The sequence below is a fragment of the Strongylocentrotus purpuratus genome, unplaced genomic scaffold (assembly GCF_000002235.5).
Source record: "Strongylocentrotus purpuratus isolate Spur 01 unplaced genomic scaffold, Spur_5.0 spur5_scaffold_1, whole genome shotgun sequence".
NCBI classification, from domain to species: Eukaryota; Metazoa; Echinodermata; class Echinoidea; order Camarodonta; family Strongylocentrotidae; genus Strongylocentrotus; species Strongylocentrotus purpuratus.
Genome location: NW_022145594.1, coordinates 50020694 through 50035261, shown reverse-complemented (window position 1 = coordinate 50035261; position 14568 = coordinate 50020694). Strand labels below are relative to the sequence as shown.

At 38.7% G+C, this 14568-nt stretch overlaps 1 protein-coding gene across 1 annotated transcript; it reads left to right on the top strand.

Moving 5' to 3' along the window:
* The first annotated feature begins 8989 nt into the window (after positions 1–8989).
* Positions 8990–14164, top strand: LOC105446935 (calponin homology domain-containing protein DDB_G0272472-like). Its single transcript, XM_030978902.1, has 4 exons — positions 8990–11523; positions 12056–12119; positions 12751–13040; positions 13584–14164. The coding sequence occupies exons 1-4, from the start codon at positions 9000–9002 to the stop codon at positions 14162–14164; spliced, it is 3459 nt and encodes a 1152-aa protein (XP_030834762.1). The 5' UTR covers positions 8990–8999.
* Positions 14165–14568: the final 404 nt, after the last annotated feature.

The following is a 14568-nucleotide window of genomic DNA, read 5'->3' as shown; positions in this document are numbered from 1 at the left end:
TATAGTCTATACCCGAATCTATAATCCTCTAATAGCTCTTCCGTTATGTATTTATATGTTCTGCCTTTGACTTATCCTCTTCTCTTTCATTATGTATTTCTTTGTTTTTCCTTCTCCATATCCTCTCCACTATCCTGTATTCCCTTTTCTATCATCTTCCCTTCCCTGGGTGTACGTGCTTTGCGCTGACGACTTAGACTCTTTCACCAGAACACTTCTAGCAATTATAGCAATAAGCGGACACTTTTTTTTTTTTTTTTTTTTGGATACCAAAAAAAAAAAATCGCAACGACTCAGCCAGCCGAAAAGTCGCTCAGTGGGGGGTGGGGGGGGGGGGGTGGGGGGGGGGGGGTGGGGTAAGCGGACACTTCTTTTTTTGTTGTTTGTCTCGAAATTTCAAAATTTAACATTTTCTTCTTCGGGGGGGGGGGGGGTAAGGTCACCTTTTTTAGGTTAGCCGTGGGCATAACTTTTTTTTCTTTTTTTTCTCATAATTAAAAAAAAAAAAAGGAAAAAAAGGGGGGGGGGGGCTTTAAGTTTTTTTTAGGGGGGTTTACACACATAAAAATATCAAATGGGGGGGGGGGTTTAACCCCCAAAACCCCCCCCCCCCCCGCCCCCCTGCGTACGCACCTTGCTTTGGTTGGGTGGAGATCAAAATCAAATAGGCCAGATTCTGGACTAAGATGTATACATAACACACAAATCGCAAATAACGTGTGCATGGTACAGTGGTTGTATGTATACAATTATGTAGCCTACTGATAGAATTGGCAAATCCACACCGTTAGTGCACTTTGAACGGGCTAATGACCTTCTGCAGGCGCGAGTTCGTTCAATCTTTTTTCTATCCCCGCTTTTGCTCTGGGTTTCCCAATTTTAGGTAACGTGACAATGGTTGTCTTTGTTTGCCTTTGCTTAAAATGGTTTCCGCCTCCAAATAAAATCATTTATCCTAATATAAGCGTTGGTCGCTTTATACTTCTGCAAGTTCCTGCAACAAAAAACAACAGGGCTGTAAAACTAGAACTTCTTGGCAAATTGTTTTAACCGCTAGTATACTACAGGGGTGCTCTATGTACGTCTTGTTGCTGTTGTTATTCTCCATAAGGACCAATGCATTTCTTTCAAAAAAGCCAATCGCATGTTCTTTATACACAACAAGATCTAACAAGAAATATATACATGTATAAAATCGAAAAGTTTAACATCAGACAAATTTTGAAACATATCGTATTCGGGAAGCTTGTCTGAAAGCGATAAATTTAACAGCCATTTTTATTTTTGACATCACAATATGCTGCCAATGAAAGGTATAGTCACTCGGTAATATAAGAAGTGTACCTAATATTATGGTGAGTTATATTTTCAAAGCACTGAAAAACTTAGGGACATGCATGTCTTTTGAGTGAAAAGAAAAACATTAATTACCTTTAACCCAACTCTTTTTGAAAGGTATAGATTGTAATATATATTTTGTTTTAAATACATATATTTAGTAAATTTGATTCAATTCCTCAATATGGCAATACAAATATAGTCTCAGGTATAGAGACCAAACCGTACATAAGACACCATACAGTAATATATGAAACATCATAGTTCCCTCTCCTCGATGTTGATGGTTAATTTGGTCGACTATGATGCAAAAGAATGATTGAAACCTCAAGAATAGCCATATCTATATCATATGGTTTAATATGATGATGGTAGGCTCAAACATTGTAATGATGGATAGAAACTAGCGTGGAATATTGTGCTTCCACCATTAACATGGAGAGAACTATTGCGCGTGAGCATGAAGGCAGTGCATGGGCAGATTACTGTATGTGAATGAAATAATAATTTCATATTTCATACCACAAGTCGAAGGTCGGTTGATCATTCATTAAAATCGCTCATCCGTTACTCCTGTTTTATATGATACGTGCCTTATAAAGAACTTCCTACACCCAGTAATAACTAGACCTACTATGTAACATGCTTTAGTATAGACAAAATACGACAAATCTGTATGGTATTGAGCGTGTAACGTGTTTGTTCGCGTATTCAGGGCAAAATCTGTACAAAGATGGCTACTTCCAGCTCGGTGCTTAGGAAAGGGAAGCTAGAAGAATTACGACATGAAATCTTGTCGTACAAACCAGGCAAGGCTGTACCTTGTGATGATGACCGAGTGGTGTTTCCTGATAAGCTTTTTATTGGTACGATAGGTCTACCCGGGTATGCGTACAGCATAGTCCGTTTCCTGAGAAGCGCTCTTTATGGAGACGTAGAGCAACGCAAGCTTGCTGATGAACGTCAAACATCTTCTGAGGATCGGGAATATCTCACCGATTCTATATACGCCATCGCAAAATATGGCTTAGGTTTGTATATTGAAAAAAGGGACTATGTTGTTTTGTTTGTGTTTGTTGTAAGTCCGAAATGAACATGTATCGTTGGAATAAAAGCTATTTCATTAACCTTAACCCTAATAAGGCCCCCTCCCTCTCCACGATTTTTCTGATTGTTCGGGAACGCATATGGATGACTTTTTTTCTGTTTGAGTCTTGCGCAACTTTTAAAAGAATTTTATTTAAAAATCGGACCTACGGTTACAAGGTCACATGACCTTTTGTCTATGCATGTCAGCCCGAATTTGTACAAAACCTATGGAAAAGTAATTTTTCCTTAAAAAAGATCAAACATGAGTTATTGGGTCTTGTTTAAAGTTTAGGTGGTTGTTTTGGGAGTCAAAATGGTTGAATTGTAGTTAGAAATGAAATAAAAAAAACAACAAAAACAATAAAATACATAAGTACAAAACACAAGAAATTATCAAAACAAGCGATAACATAAGGAATAAGCTGGCTCTTCCAATTTCTTTTGTCGTATTATTATTCCGAATGGTCTAATGAATATATATAGTGAAAAAGAATGCTTAAATATGAATAATATATGATTCATGGGTAAAAATGTGATTGTCATGACCTTATTTGCATAAATTACCATAAATATGCAAATTAGTGAATTTTTCAAACAATTGAAATTATCATAGTATTTTATACACTTCACTTGACATGCGTGCACATTTTCACGGCCGAGATCGGCCGTTTCACGGTTGAGATCTCATAATGGCCCTCTCCCCTCCCCGGCCGTACTAAGACCTCAAATAGCCCGGCCTTTTAAGGGTTAAGGTAGGTTTGTGGTAAAATAATGCATTGTATGGGCAAAATATGTTTTTGATATAACTTAACTGACGAAATGCTCTTTGTCCTATTAAACTAGCATTTTAAAGAATGTCTAAAAAATATGAATATGTCGGGTAAAACAAAATATTTATCTTTATTTCTTATTTTGTTCTTTATTGTCTATAGAAAAAATAATTTACACGTGCCCAGAATGAGAGAATGTAAACCCAAATGCCCAATGTGTAGTAAACAATTAATTGATTTGTATGTTTTGCAGAGGAAAATAAACTAAATTCAATTCAATTATAGTGGTTTGACAAAAACGCGCGATGATCCTATTTAGGCGTGAAATTAACTTCATGATTTTTAAAAATATTTATAAGATGTTTTATTTTCTCAATACCAGAGGCAGTACATATATTCGAAATCATGCAATTTACATCTTACTGACTTGACATCACATTCAGAATAATCAAAATACAATTCAAAAGTATAATTCTTAACTAACATCAATTGCTAAACAAAACATCTCTTTCATACATTTCTTTATTCGTTTAAAACAATAATAGTAATAATAATAATGATAACATTCTTAGTCATTTCACGTTCATTTTTTGCTTCTTTCAAAAACGCTTTATCTGTTGAATTAAACAAAAATTACCCAGAGAGAGAGAGAGAGATTTGGTAGATACTACACTACATCGCAATCGTACGTTATTCATCAATGTCCTAGCTATACTCTGTCTCTTGAACTGTATTGTCGTAGTACGTATGATACGATACATGAAACTCAGTGGCGGATCCAGGAATTTCTTACCGGGGGGGGGGCACACGGGGGGGGGGGGGGCACGTAGGAGAACATATATATATATTTTGTTTAGTCCCCCAAAAAATCGCAACGACTCAGCTGACGGCTGAATAAAGGGGGGGGGGGGGGGGGGGGGGGGGGGTAAGCGGACACTTTTTTTTTTTTTTTTGGTGACGAAATTTAAAATTTGACATTTTGCTTCGTTGGGGGGGGGGGGGGGGTCACCTTTTTAGGTCAGCCATTGGCATTTTTTGTTGGCCGGGGGGGCACGTTCCTGTTTTTCAGTACATTTTGGGCGAATTTAGGGCTGATTTTAACATATTTTGTTTGGCCGGGGGGGGGGGGGGGCACGTGCCCCCTGTGCCCCCCCCTGGATCCGCCACTGACGATGAATGAAACTCAGGAGACGTGTGTTAGCATAACCGGTGCTTTAATTCATAAACCGTTGATTCTCGGTGATTCATGCACGCAGAAACGGGAAAAACCTGCAATTGGCAGAATAATAAAAACAAAACATGTCTTAATATTTCAAACAATTACAAATGTCATCTTCACAAATACAGGATTATATTAATGAAATAAAACAAGTTATTACTAAACAGAGATATTGATATTCTCTTGATTAAATATCATTTAAGTAATTACAAATTGCTCTCCAAATAAAATATATTTCATCTTGATTCTCTTGTAAAATCACTGAAATCAAATATTAGTCATTTACTTGAATGACATAATTAAATCTAAACATCAAATCAGCTGTAAGAATCTCATCAAACAGTAATATAAATCTAGCAATCAGAGCATCATACTTGCATCAGACAAACAAGAATACATACATTAATCTGTAAGTATTCATAATACGCTGGAACAAATACCAAATTGTCCCACAACATCAGTATATACATATAAACTGTTAAACACACTGCAATATTAGACTCAGTAAAGTTACACAAAGTCTGTTGCAAACTTTACCAGAATATCATTAAAACGTACCCAAGGTCTTCAGCAATAAACCACTGAAGCTCTCAAGTACAGTGGAGAAGGAAGTGAAGGGGAAAAGGGAAACATCAACACCAAGAAGCCATCAAACTACTCAGCTCAGCTCAGCAACAGAAACTGCAACATGCAAGACCTCTGATCTTGCCCTAAAATAATGTAACAACAATAACAGTTACAAGTATTTGCTCTCTAAATAACACTAATGTAAATTCTCATATTATCTACAGCTAATGGTAAATAGCTAGACATAAACACCACGGGAAAATATCAACAACATTCTTCATATCGTACACCTAAGGTGTATAAAACTATCTTCAACTCACATCTAGGAATCAACTATGGGCGCCGCCATCTTGCTAGCTTATTTACATCTTGCTGCCCTCAACGTCAAGATACATTTTTACTTCACATGTGTGCGAAATACAAAATGGGATAATTTGTCTTTAAATTATCTTTGTAATCCCTCAAAATATCTTTTTCCAATAGATGACGAAAGCAAATGTTGCAGAAAACAATTTTAGCACAAATGTCTCTGACATTTTATCTATAAACAGCGTAATATGACTAAATAATGCCTTAACCGAAACTTCTGTTCAACGTACATAAACAGGCATTCTTATCATCATAATTACTTCAAACAGACATCTATATCCACCTCAAACTACGCATTATCACTCACTCTGATACAAGCTTGAACCTAATATATATTTCAATGAGCAATACTCGAAAATACTGCCAAACAGTTGAACCAAAACCCACACTAAAAGGAAACCGCGTGACTCTGTAATACACAGCTACAGGCACAGCAAAAAACGTCCTCTCCGCCATCGAACGTGACATGAATGTAATTCAATACACGCATGTATGTTCACACATTAACGTGGGCGGCGTATCACACAATAAATCATTCATCCGCAAAATCATGTGCAACACGCGTAGCAAATTAATTTGCATAATCGGACAAGTCCGCGATCTACATAAAATATAAACTAGTCCACATTCCCACAGTATAATTATATTTGCTAAATATCAGTCATTTTCATGTTTGTATAATGAGGGTATGAACCATGGCATACGCCTGAATAACCCATTAATTACTGACATCATCCCACCTGTATCGCCTGAAAGAGAGACATAATTATGTGAACACTTGCTTAAAGCTTATCTTCTTCCAGTTTAAGTGCCGTAGTTTAAAGGAGAGATAAGCCTGCCCTGCAAGGTCACTGGACAGGTGGTTATCTCATCAACTCAGCTCTCAGTTAACATAAGAAAAAGAGGATCATGGGGGACCAATGGTCAATGATTAGTCATTGTTTGTTATATATAGGGCGCAAGTTGCTATAAGTAGTGCAGTGGGCCTTTAAACAATCATTGTGTTAACAGTAAAAAGTAATGGCACAAATCAAATACATGGAGCGCAAGATTTCATATTTCTTTGAAAAAATAATCGAATAAAAACAAACGATTATGTGTAAGCCATTAATTAATTAAACATGTCAACTATCTGAAACAATTCTTGGTTAGAAAATTCAACAAATTTATGAAACGCACTCAGTTCACTGTTTATATGTTCACAAAATATTATTTTGTGTGGTTTCATTAAATGTTATTGCACAAACAATTCATTCATTTGTGTTATTCTGGAATATTGCATGCAATTTAAAGCACTACACAAGCTTGTCTATTGTTTTTCTTTGTCTACTTCTGCATATAGGCCAGGCGCGTACGCAGATAGGGGGGGGGGGGGGGGGGTCAACTCCCCCCTCAAATTGTGCAATGTGTGGGTATCGGAGGATAACACCCCCTCACTTTTTTGTCAAATGGTACTAAAGGGTGAACAAAAACTGACCTTACCCCCCCCCCCCCAACTGAACGAAATATCGGTCGGCCTAATTTTTCAATTTTTGGGACCCCCCCCCCCCCCCAAACAAAACAAAAACAATGTGATCCTACCCACCCTCCCCCACCCTTTTTTTTTAGCGGCCGGCTGAGTCGATGCGAAATTCTACCTTAAAAACTGGACCCCCCCCCCCAAAAAAAAAAAGGACTCCTACCCTGCCCCCGCCGCTTATTCAGCGGCTGGCTGAGTCGTTGCGAAATTTTCGGGCGCGATTTTCAAATTTTACCCCCCCCCCCCCTTGAAAAAATCCTGCGTACGCTACTGATGTAGGCTAAATATCATGTTCATAGTATCAAAAAGGTTCATCATGCAAAATGTATCAAATATTTCAGACGAAAAAACTGTACGACACCTTGCCGGGAAAGTTGAATGTATGGTGCTGTTACTAAGGTGAGTATTAATCTTCTCGCTCTCCATATTCAAATGGGCAATACATATTTGAAAGATATAGACTACCATTTTTGTAATCGCATGGTAATGCTGGTACGCTGCAGTAGATGGTGCCTTTGGAATATTTATAAGGGTAAAAGATATTGTGTTTTTTGGAGATTGAAATCAATATATAATGCCGATTCGCTTGTATAGTAATGCAGATACGTTTGGGCGGGGGGGGGGGGGGGGCAATGTTATGGTTTGCCCCTAGCGGAATAATATTTAGATACGCCACTGTTTATCACTTTCGTCCGTTCAAACATGATTTTATAATGTTTCCCCTTACTTCTGTTACCCGAATTCGACAGCAATTTGCCCGAATATGTTTGATATTTCTACATCTTTAATATCGAAATTATGAAGGATTCACGGTCATGAATTACGGCGCTTGAGGGCGCGTGACGTCGTTCTGATAACGCGAACCGAAATAAACACATTTTTCGGAGCAATGTGGCAAAGAAAATCAGCAACAATTTCTTTTCTTTGAGGTGGCCTTCGGTAGAAGCGGGTTGAGTATCAAATTGTGTTCATTTTATTATCATTACCTCTTTAATTATCACCACGTACTGATAATGACGATTTTGAATCTGTGCATTATTCTCATTTTTATTAGACCGTCTACTTTCGACAATTACCAACAATGGATCAAGATAATAAAGAAGATTACAGGTGAGTTTTCCCATTATCCTTTACGCTATAGGTAGGACGAGTATCTTTAAACAATTGAAAATTTAAAAAAGCAATTGCACTGTTGATACACACAATGCAGTGATATAAACCACCGTATGCTAATACAAGAATGGTCGAATGAAGATATGAATAAATGAATAACAGTACAAGCCATATTATTTTCACGCATGAAACTTTTGAATATGAAGGTTGGTAATTTTTGTTTACATATAAAGATTTATGTTATTGACCATGCTATTAAATATGTAGGTACGTGTATCTAACGATAATGACACCTGCTATAGAATGTTTTTTCAACAGTTATGACTAGGACATAACACAATCGAGGAAACAATCATAATTCATGCAATATGGCCCTAAAATCAAGTACTTATCTTAGTTTTCTATATTATCCATTATGCATTCAAGCCCTTAATTGCACCTCATCAATTTCGATCATAATGATATCGTGAACTCTAACTCGCCCTTCGTCAGTTCAATTTGTAAAATTAAATACATTTTCTTTCCTTGTGCATGCATGTTGATTCTTTCGTCTTTCTGTGTAGGCCTGTATTATTATATAATAGGCCCATGTGATTACAAATTATAATTTTCATAGTTGTACATGTATAATTATCTCATGAATATGGCTATGTTACTCCCGTTTATGTTTCTTCTGCAGTCTCTTTTCTTTATCAATTTTGTCCCCCCTCCCCCCCCCCCCCCCCTCTCTCCATCGATCCTTCACTCACACGCCAGTTCTATTTACAACCCTAGAAAATGGTGGTATACTCTATGCACGTATACAGCACGTTTAATGGCAATATTTGAAAGCACAGATGCGAATGAAAAATAAACAGATTCGATCCTTACTCTGTTGTAAAAATATACCCCCCCCCTCAAAAAAAAGGGATTAGGTGACAAATGTGTGGTACATAGAGGTCATGAGACGATTAAATGACTTCTTCGATTGAACTGATTTGTTTTCTTTTGGATAGGTCACGTCCCTATATGTGCCATGGAAACTACCGGGCGAGGTGAAGTCATCAAGAAGGCAAAAAATAAACTAAGAAAGCTCGGGGTCACTAACATCTATGATGTACCTCCCACTGATGCCTATCTCTCAAATGAGAAACGGTTGCAGTGGCTTGACCTCCTCCATGGATGCCTGAAGAAGGGTGACGAAGGGATATCTGCTGACCTAATACAGCTGTATTCTTTACCCAGCGTTGAGCGGTTATGGAACCAAGGGAGAAAGGATGTCACAGAAGCACAGAAGAGGCACGGAGAAGACATTAGAGAAGCAGAAGAAGCAAAGAAGTTACTCCGAGGTAGAATTACAGACTTAGAGCAGGAACTCAACGAGTCGCGTGCAAGTCGCGCAAGCATAGTCAGTGAAAAGGGAAGACTACAAGATACCATGAAGGTTGAACAAGAAAGGCGTGAACATAGTGAAAGGGCAATGATGGAAAACGAGAAAAGAGCAAAGCAGATAATGGAGACGTACAAGCAGAGGGAGATGGAATTTGAAAAGAAACTACAATCAAAGGATCTGCGTATCGAAACAATGGCTGAAAATGTACAGGGGACAGAAGAGAAAGCAAGACGTCAGGTTGAGCAACTAGAGACCGACAACGAAGAAATGATGACGAAATTAGTGTCTAAGCTACTACGGGAAGACACTTTGACAAAAACGCTAGAGGAGAAAGACTGGAACGAGACGACTCTTAGACAGCAAGTTGAAGAATTAAAGAAAGGAAGAGAGGAAGACAGAGCAGGAGCTGAGACAGAGAAGCGCTCACTGGCAGCAGAAATGACGAATATTGTAGAGGAGAAAGAGCGAAACGAGACAACTTTTAGACAGCAAGTTGAAGAATTAGAGAAAGGAAGAGAGGAAGACAGAGCAGGAGCTGAGAAAGAGAAGCGCTCACTGGCAGCAGAAATGACGAATATTGTACAGGAGAAAGAGCGGAACGAGACGACTCTTAGACAGCAAGTTGAAGAATTAAAGAAAGGAAGAGAGGGAGACAGAGCAGGAGCTGAGAAAGAGAAGCGCTCACTGGCAGCAGAAATGACGAATATTGGAGAGGAGAAAGAGCGTAACGAGACGACTCTAAGACAGCAAGTTGAAGAATTAAAGAAAGGAAGACAGGAAGACAGAGCAGGAGCTGAGAAAGAGAAGCGCTCACTGGCAGCAGAAATGACGAATATTGGAGAGGAAAAAGAGCGGAACGAGACTACTCTAAGACAGCAAGTTGAAGAATTAAAGAAAGGAAGACAGGAAGACAGAGCAGGAGCTGAGAAAGAGAAGCGCTCACTGGCAGCAGAAATGACGAATATTGTAGAGGAGAAAGAGCGGAACGAGACGACTCTTAGACAGCAAGTTGAAGAATTAAAGAAAGGAAGAGAGGGAGACAGAGCAGGAGCTGAGAAAGAGAAGCGCTCACTGGCAGCAGAAATGACGAATATTGGAGAGGAGAAAGAGCGGAACGAGACGACTCTTAGACAGCAAGTTGAAGAATTAAAGAAAAGAAGAGAGGGAGACAGAGCAGGAGCTGAGAAAGAGAAGCGCTCACTGGCAGCAGAAATGACGAATATTGGAGAGGAGAAAGAGCGGAACGAGTCGACTCTAAGACAGCAAGTTGAAGAATTAAAGAAAGGAAGAGAGGGAGACAGAGCAGGAGCTGAGAAAGAGAAGCGCTCACTGGCAGCAGAAATGACGAATATTGGAGAGGAGAAAGAGCGGAACGAGACGACTCTTAGACAGCAAGTTGAAGAATTAAAGAAAAGAAGAGAGGGAGACAGAGCAGGAGCTGAGAAAGAGAAGCGCTCACTGGCAGCAGAAATGACGAATATTGTAGAGGAGAAAGAGCGGAACGAGACGACTCTCAGACAGCAAGTTGAAGAAGTAAAGAAAGGAAGAGAGGGAGACAGAGCAGGAGCTGTGAAAGAGAAGCGCTCACTGGCAGCAGAAATGACGAATATTGTACAACAGAAAGAGCGGAACGAGACGACTCTTAGACAGCAAGTTGAAGAATTAAAGAAAGGAAGAGAGGGAGACAGAGCAGGAGCTGAGAAAGAGAAGCGCTCACTGGCAGCAGAAATGACGAATATTGGAGAGGAGAAAGAGCGGAACGAGACGACTCTTAGACAGCAAGTTGAAGAATTAAAGAAAGGAAGAGAGGGATACAGAGCAGGAGCTGAGAAAGAGAAGCGCTCACTGACAGCAGAAATGACGAATATTGGAGAGGAGAAAGAGCGGAACGAGACGACTTTAAGACAGCAATTTGAAGAAATAAAGAAAGGAAGAGAGGGAGACAGAGCGCGATTTGAAAAGGAAAAACGGTCAATAGAATTAAGCTGGAAGAAGGAGCATGACTATAAGGAAGGGCTTTTAGAGCAACTTAAGCGTGAGACCTGGAAGCTGAGAACCAAAATTCAACTAGAAAGTGAGATACGATCAGCAGAGCAGAAGAAGAAAGCAGAGACACATCAATGGAGTTTCATTCCCTGGGTGGCTTCTGGAAAACAAGCTCAGAGTGGTAAGACTTTATTTTCCAATCTCAATTTCATTTGAAAGATTTTTTTTTTAATCATTATACTATATAAGTACAATCCAATTATTTGCTACTTTTTGAAATATGTTTAATGTGAAGCTTATCAAATCCAATATGGTCTTTATAGCTCGCTATCCAATTTTTGCTATACTTTGAAATTACTTAGAATAATAATAATACTCAGTTGTTATATAGCGCTTATTACAATCACTAAGCGCTTCAAAATTGGAGATTATTACCCCGGCTTTAGCTGTGCTGCCATTACAGCGCTCTAGCATTTCAAAGAATTAATTCCTGCCTGGTACCCATTTACATCATCTGGGTTGAGTGTGGCAAATGTAGATCAATGTCTTGCCAAAGGACATTAGTGCCGCAGCGTGTCTCGAAACCGCGGACCTTATGATCGACAGTCCTGCGACTTAACCACTTGACCACGGCATAGAGAACATTCCAAATTTGTATCTTAAATTCTTTTGTTTTCCTTCTCATTCAAACTGACTTCATTCCTTCATGACAGGCACATCATCATTTGAGGATAATTCAACCGGAGGACTGAGAAGGAGTGATACATTACAAGCAGGGTGAGATGAAATATCTTTACTCTTTACATGACAAATTGACAATAAACGCATTATTTCTCTCATAGTGACAACACTACTACGGAATGTACTTTGTTGAGTAAAATAAGTGGTCCTAGACTGTCAATAACAGTGCTAAAAGTGCGGCAACACTTATGTTCTATAAATCCAAAATCATGTTTAGAAATTTCGTGACCACCTGTGATTATCTAAAAGCAGAAATGAATAAAAGATTGAAAATCATTAACAAAAAAAGAAAATCTTAGTAACATACCAGTTTACAGTGATTTGAGTTGAAAGTGAAATCTTTTAATGAATTTAAATAAAATTTAATAATTCGAGCATGTCGAGCATGGTCTCTAAATGGGATCACTGTCTATTTGTGTCAGTCAACTGCTATAGGTTGACTTTAACAATGAAAACGTTCTGTAATGAAACAAATAGAAGATGATACTCTTGATTAGAGTTATAATATAACATAATCCTCTATAGTCTCATTACGGGAAGAACATATTTTTACTTTTTTTTCTTCTTCACCTATTGAAGTAAAGATTATTTTGTATTCATTTTAAAGTTGATTCGTCATACCTACGTTCTTTGACCGCCCCCATGTTTGTCTTTTTTAACGTTCTAGAGAGGAGCCCCCAGATGATGAGTTTGCAGACATCTTAATGAAGATAGCTGACGACCTTTACGATGAAGCCAAGATTGACAGCCTTGCTGGTCAGCTGGGAATCCTACATGGTGATATACAGAGAGCGCTCATGACCAATGTGAAGTTCAACCGTGTTACCAGTGATGGAACTCGTCATATGCTGAAACAATGGAGAGAAGGTGTGTCCAGGGAAGATGAACGGATTGAGCTAACGAAGGCACTGCACGCTGCCAAGTTGGTCAACCTCGCAGACCTGTATCTCAGCGAAGGTAACGTATATTTTCATTAAGAACAATTGTAGTTTCGTAATCGAGGACCCCATTCAACATTTCAGCAACATGCTGTTATATTCGGTAGACAATACGACCCATGTGTTTAGAGTCAGATTGATGGTATGTTCTGAAGGAAATTCGTTTTCCACATGTTTACTAAGGTGACGTAATGCAGAGAGAAGGTACTTAAAAAGAGCTTAGGTAATACTTTCAGTTAATATTTTCCTCACGAATAAAAAGCCAAACAAGGACCCCTTTCACGAAGCCTTTTTCCAATGACAAATGACAAAAACCAGGGACAAATCTGCTGTTAACCAATCAGAAGCAAGGATTTCAGTAGCTTATAACAAAAACTGTCACGTGTCACTGAAGACAAGTTTTGTGAAACAGGGCCCTGAAGCTTACTACCAACTTCAAGTTCTCATCTACTACCTGGTAAACATAAAAATAAAAGAAATTTGAAATTCACTGTAATAAGTTCAATTCGATGTGTTTTGAGAAATAAACCAATTATCTGTTTTCTTTCTTACTGCCGGTTAGGTGTAGTAGAAGAACAGATCGATGCTGAATATGATAAAGAAGGCGTCAATGATGAGCAGCTCTCTGATAGAGATGAGGCCTCTCTAGAAGAGGACCAGACCAAAGTACAAACCGACACCCAGGTACTTCAGGAAGCTACAGCAAGCAATGACCACACTCCTCGAGATGGGCAAACGGGAGACATGGCTTCCAAAACCCAGGAGGACTTGACAGATAGAAGTAGGAGTCTACATCCTGACAACTCATCGGTGCGCAGTACAAAGAACTTGGATGCATCTGAAGTGACTTCTAAAGATGTTTCCTCTGAAGAAGTTCATGCTGGTGATGATGTGACCAATGTAAGTAGCATTCAACCTGCTGACCAATCGTCCAGCCACGAAATGCAAGTCCTACCTGAAGATTTGTCTGAGATAGCCCCTCTGGTTTCTTCTGATGGAAAACCCGACGAGGAATCCACTATCTTGGAAGAAGAAGATCTGATTTCTCAACTCGTTCTTATTGATACACCCCCGGAGAAAATAATGCTCCTTTTCCTCCTAAAGATAATAATGGATGTTCCCCAGAGAGTACTCAGTTTATAAATCACCAGAGAATCTTCATCAAGCCAAGTGTACTAACAAAAATCTAAGCTTGCGACGTTCTAGGTTCACTCCTGGATGCTTCATCGGGCCGACCGGTCTCTAATGCCATATGATTCTTGACCCGTGAACATGGTGTTCTGGGGGGTGTTTCACAAAGATCCTAAGTCAAACTTAACTCTAAGTTGGACTTAAAAATTATGGAGAGCCGTTTGTACCCCTAAAATAAAATAAATTAAAAAGCAAAAATTCAAGAATTGTAGACTTTGTATAAATTCCACATCAAGAACATGAAATCTCCTTGATAAAAGAAAATATGAATGATTTCAATCAACATTTTAATGGCTTTTAAAATAAATTTTACGAAATATTTCCATAGATGCTAATGGCTTTCCATAATTGTTAAG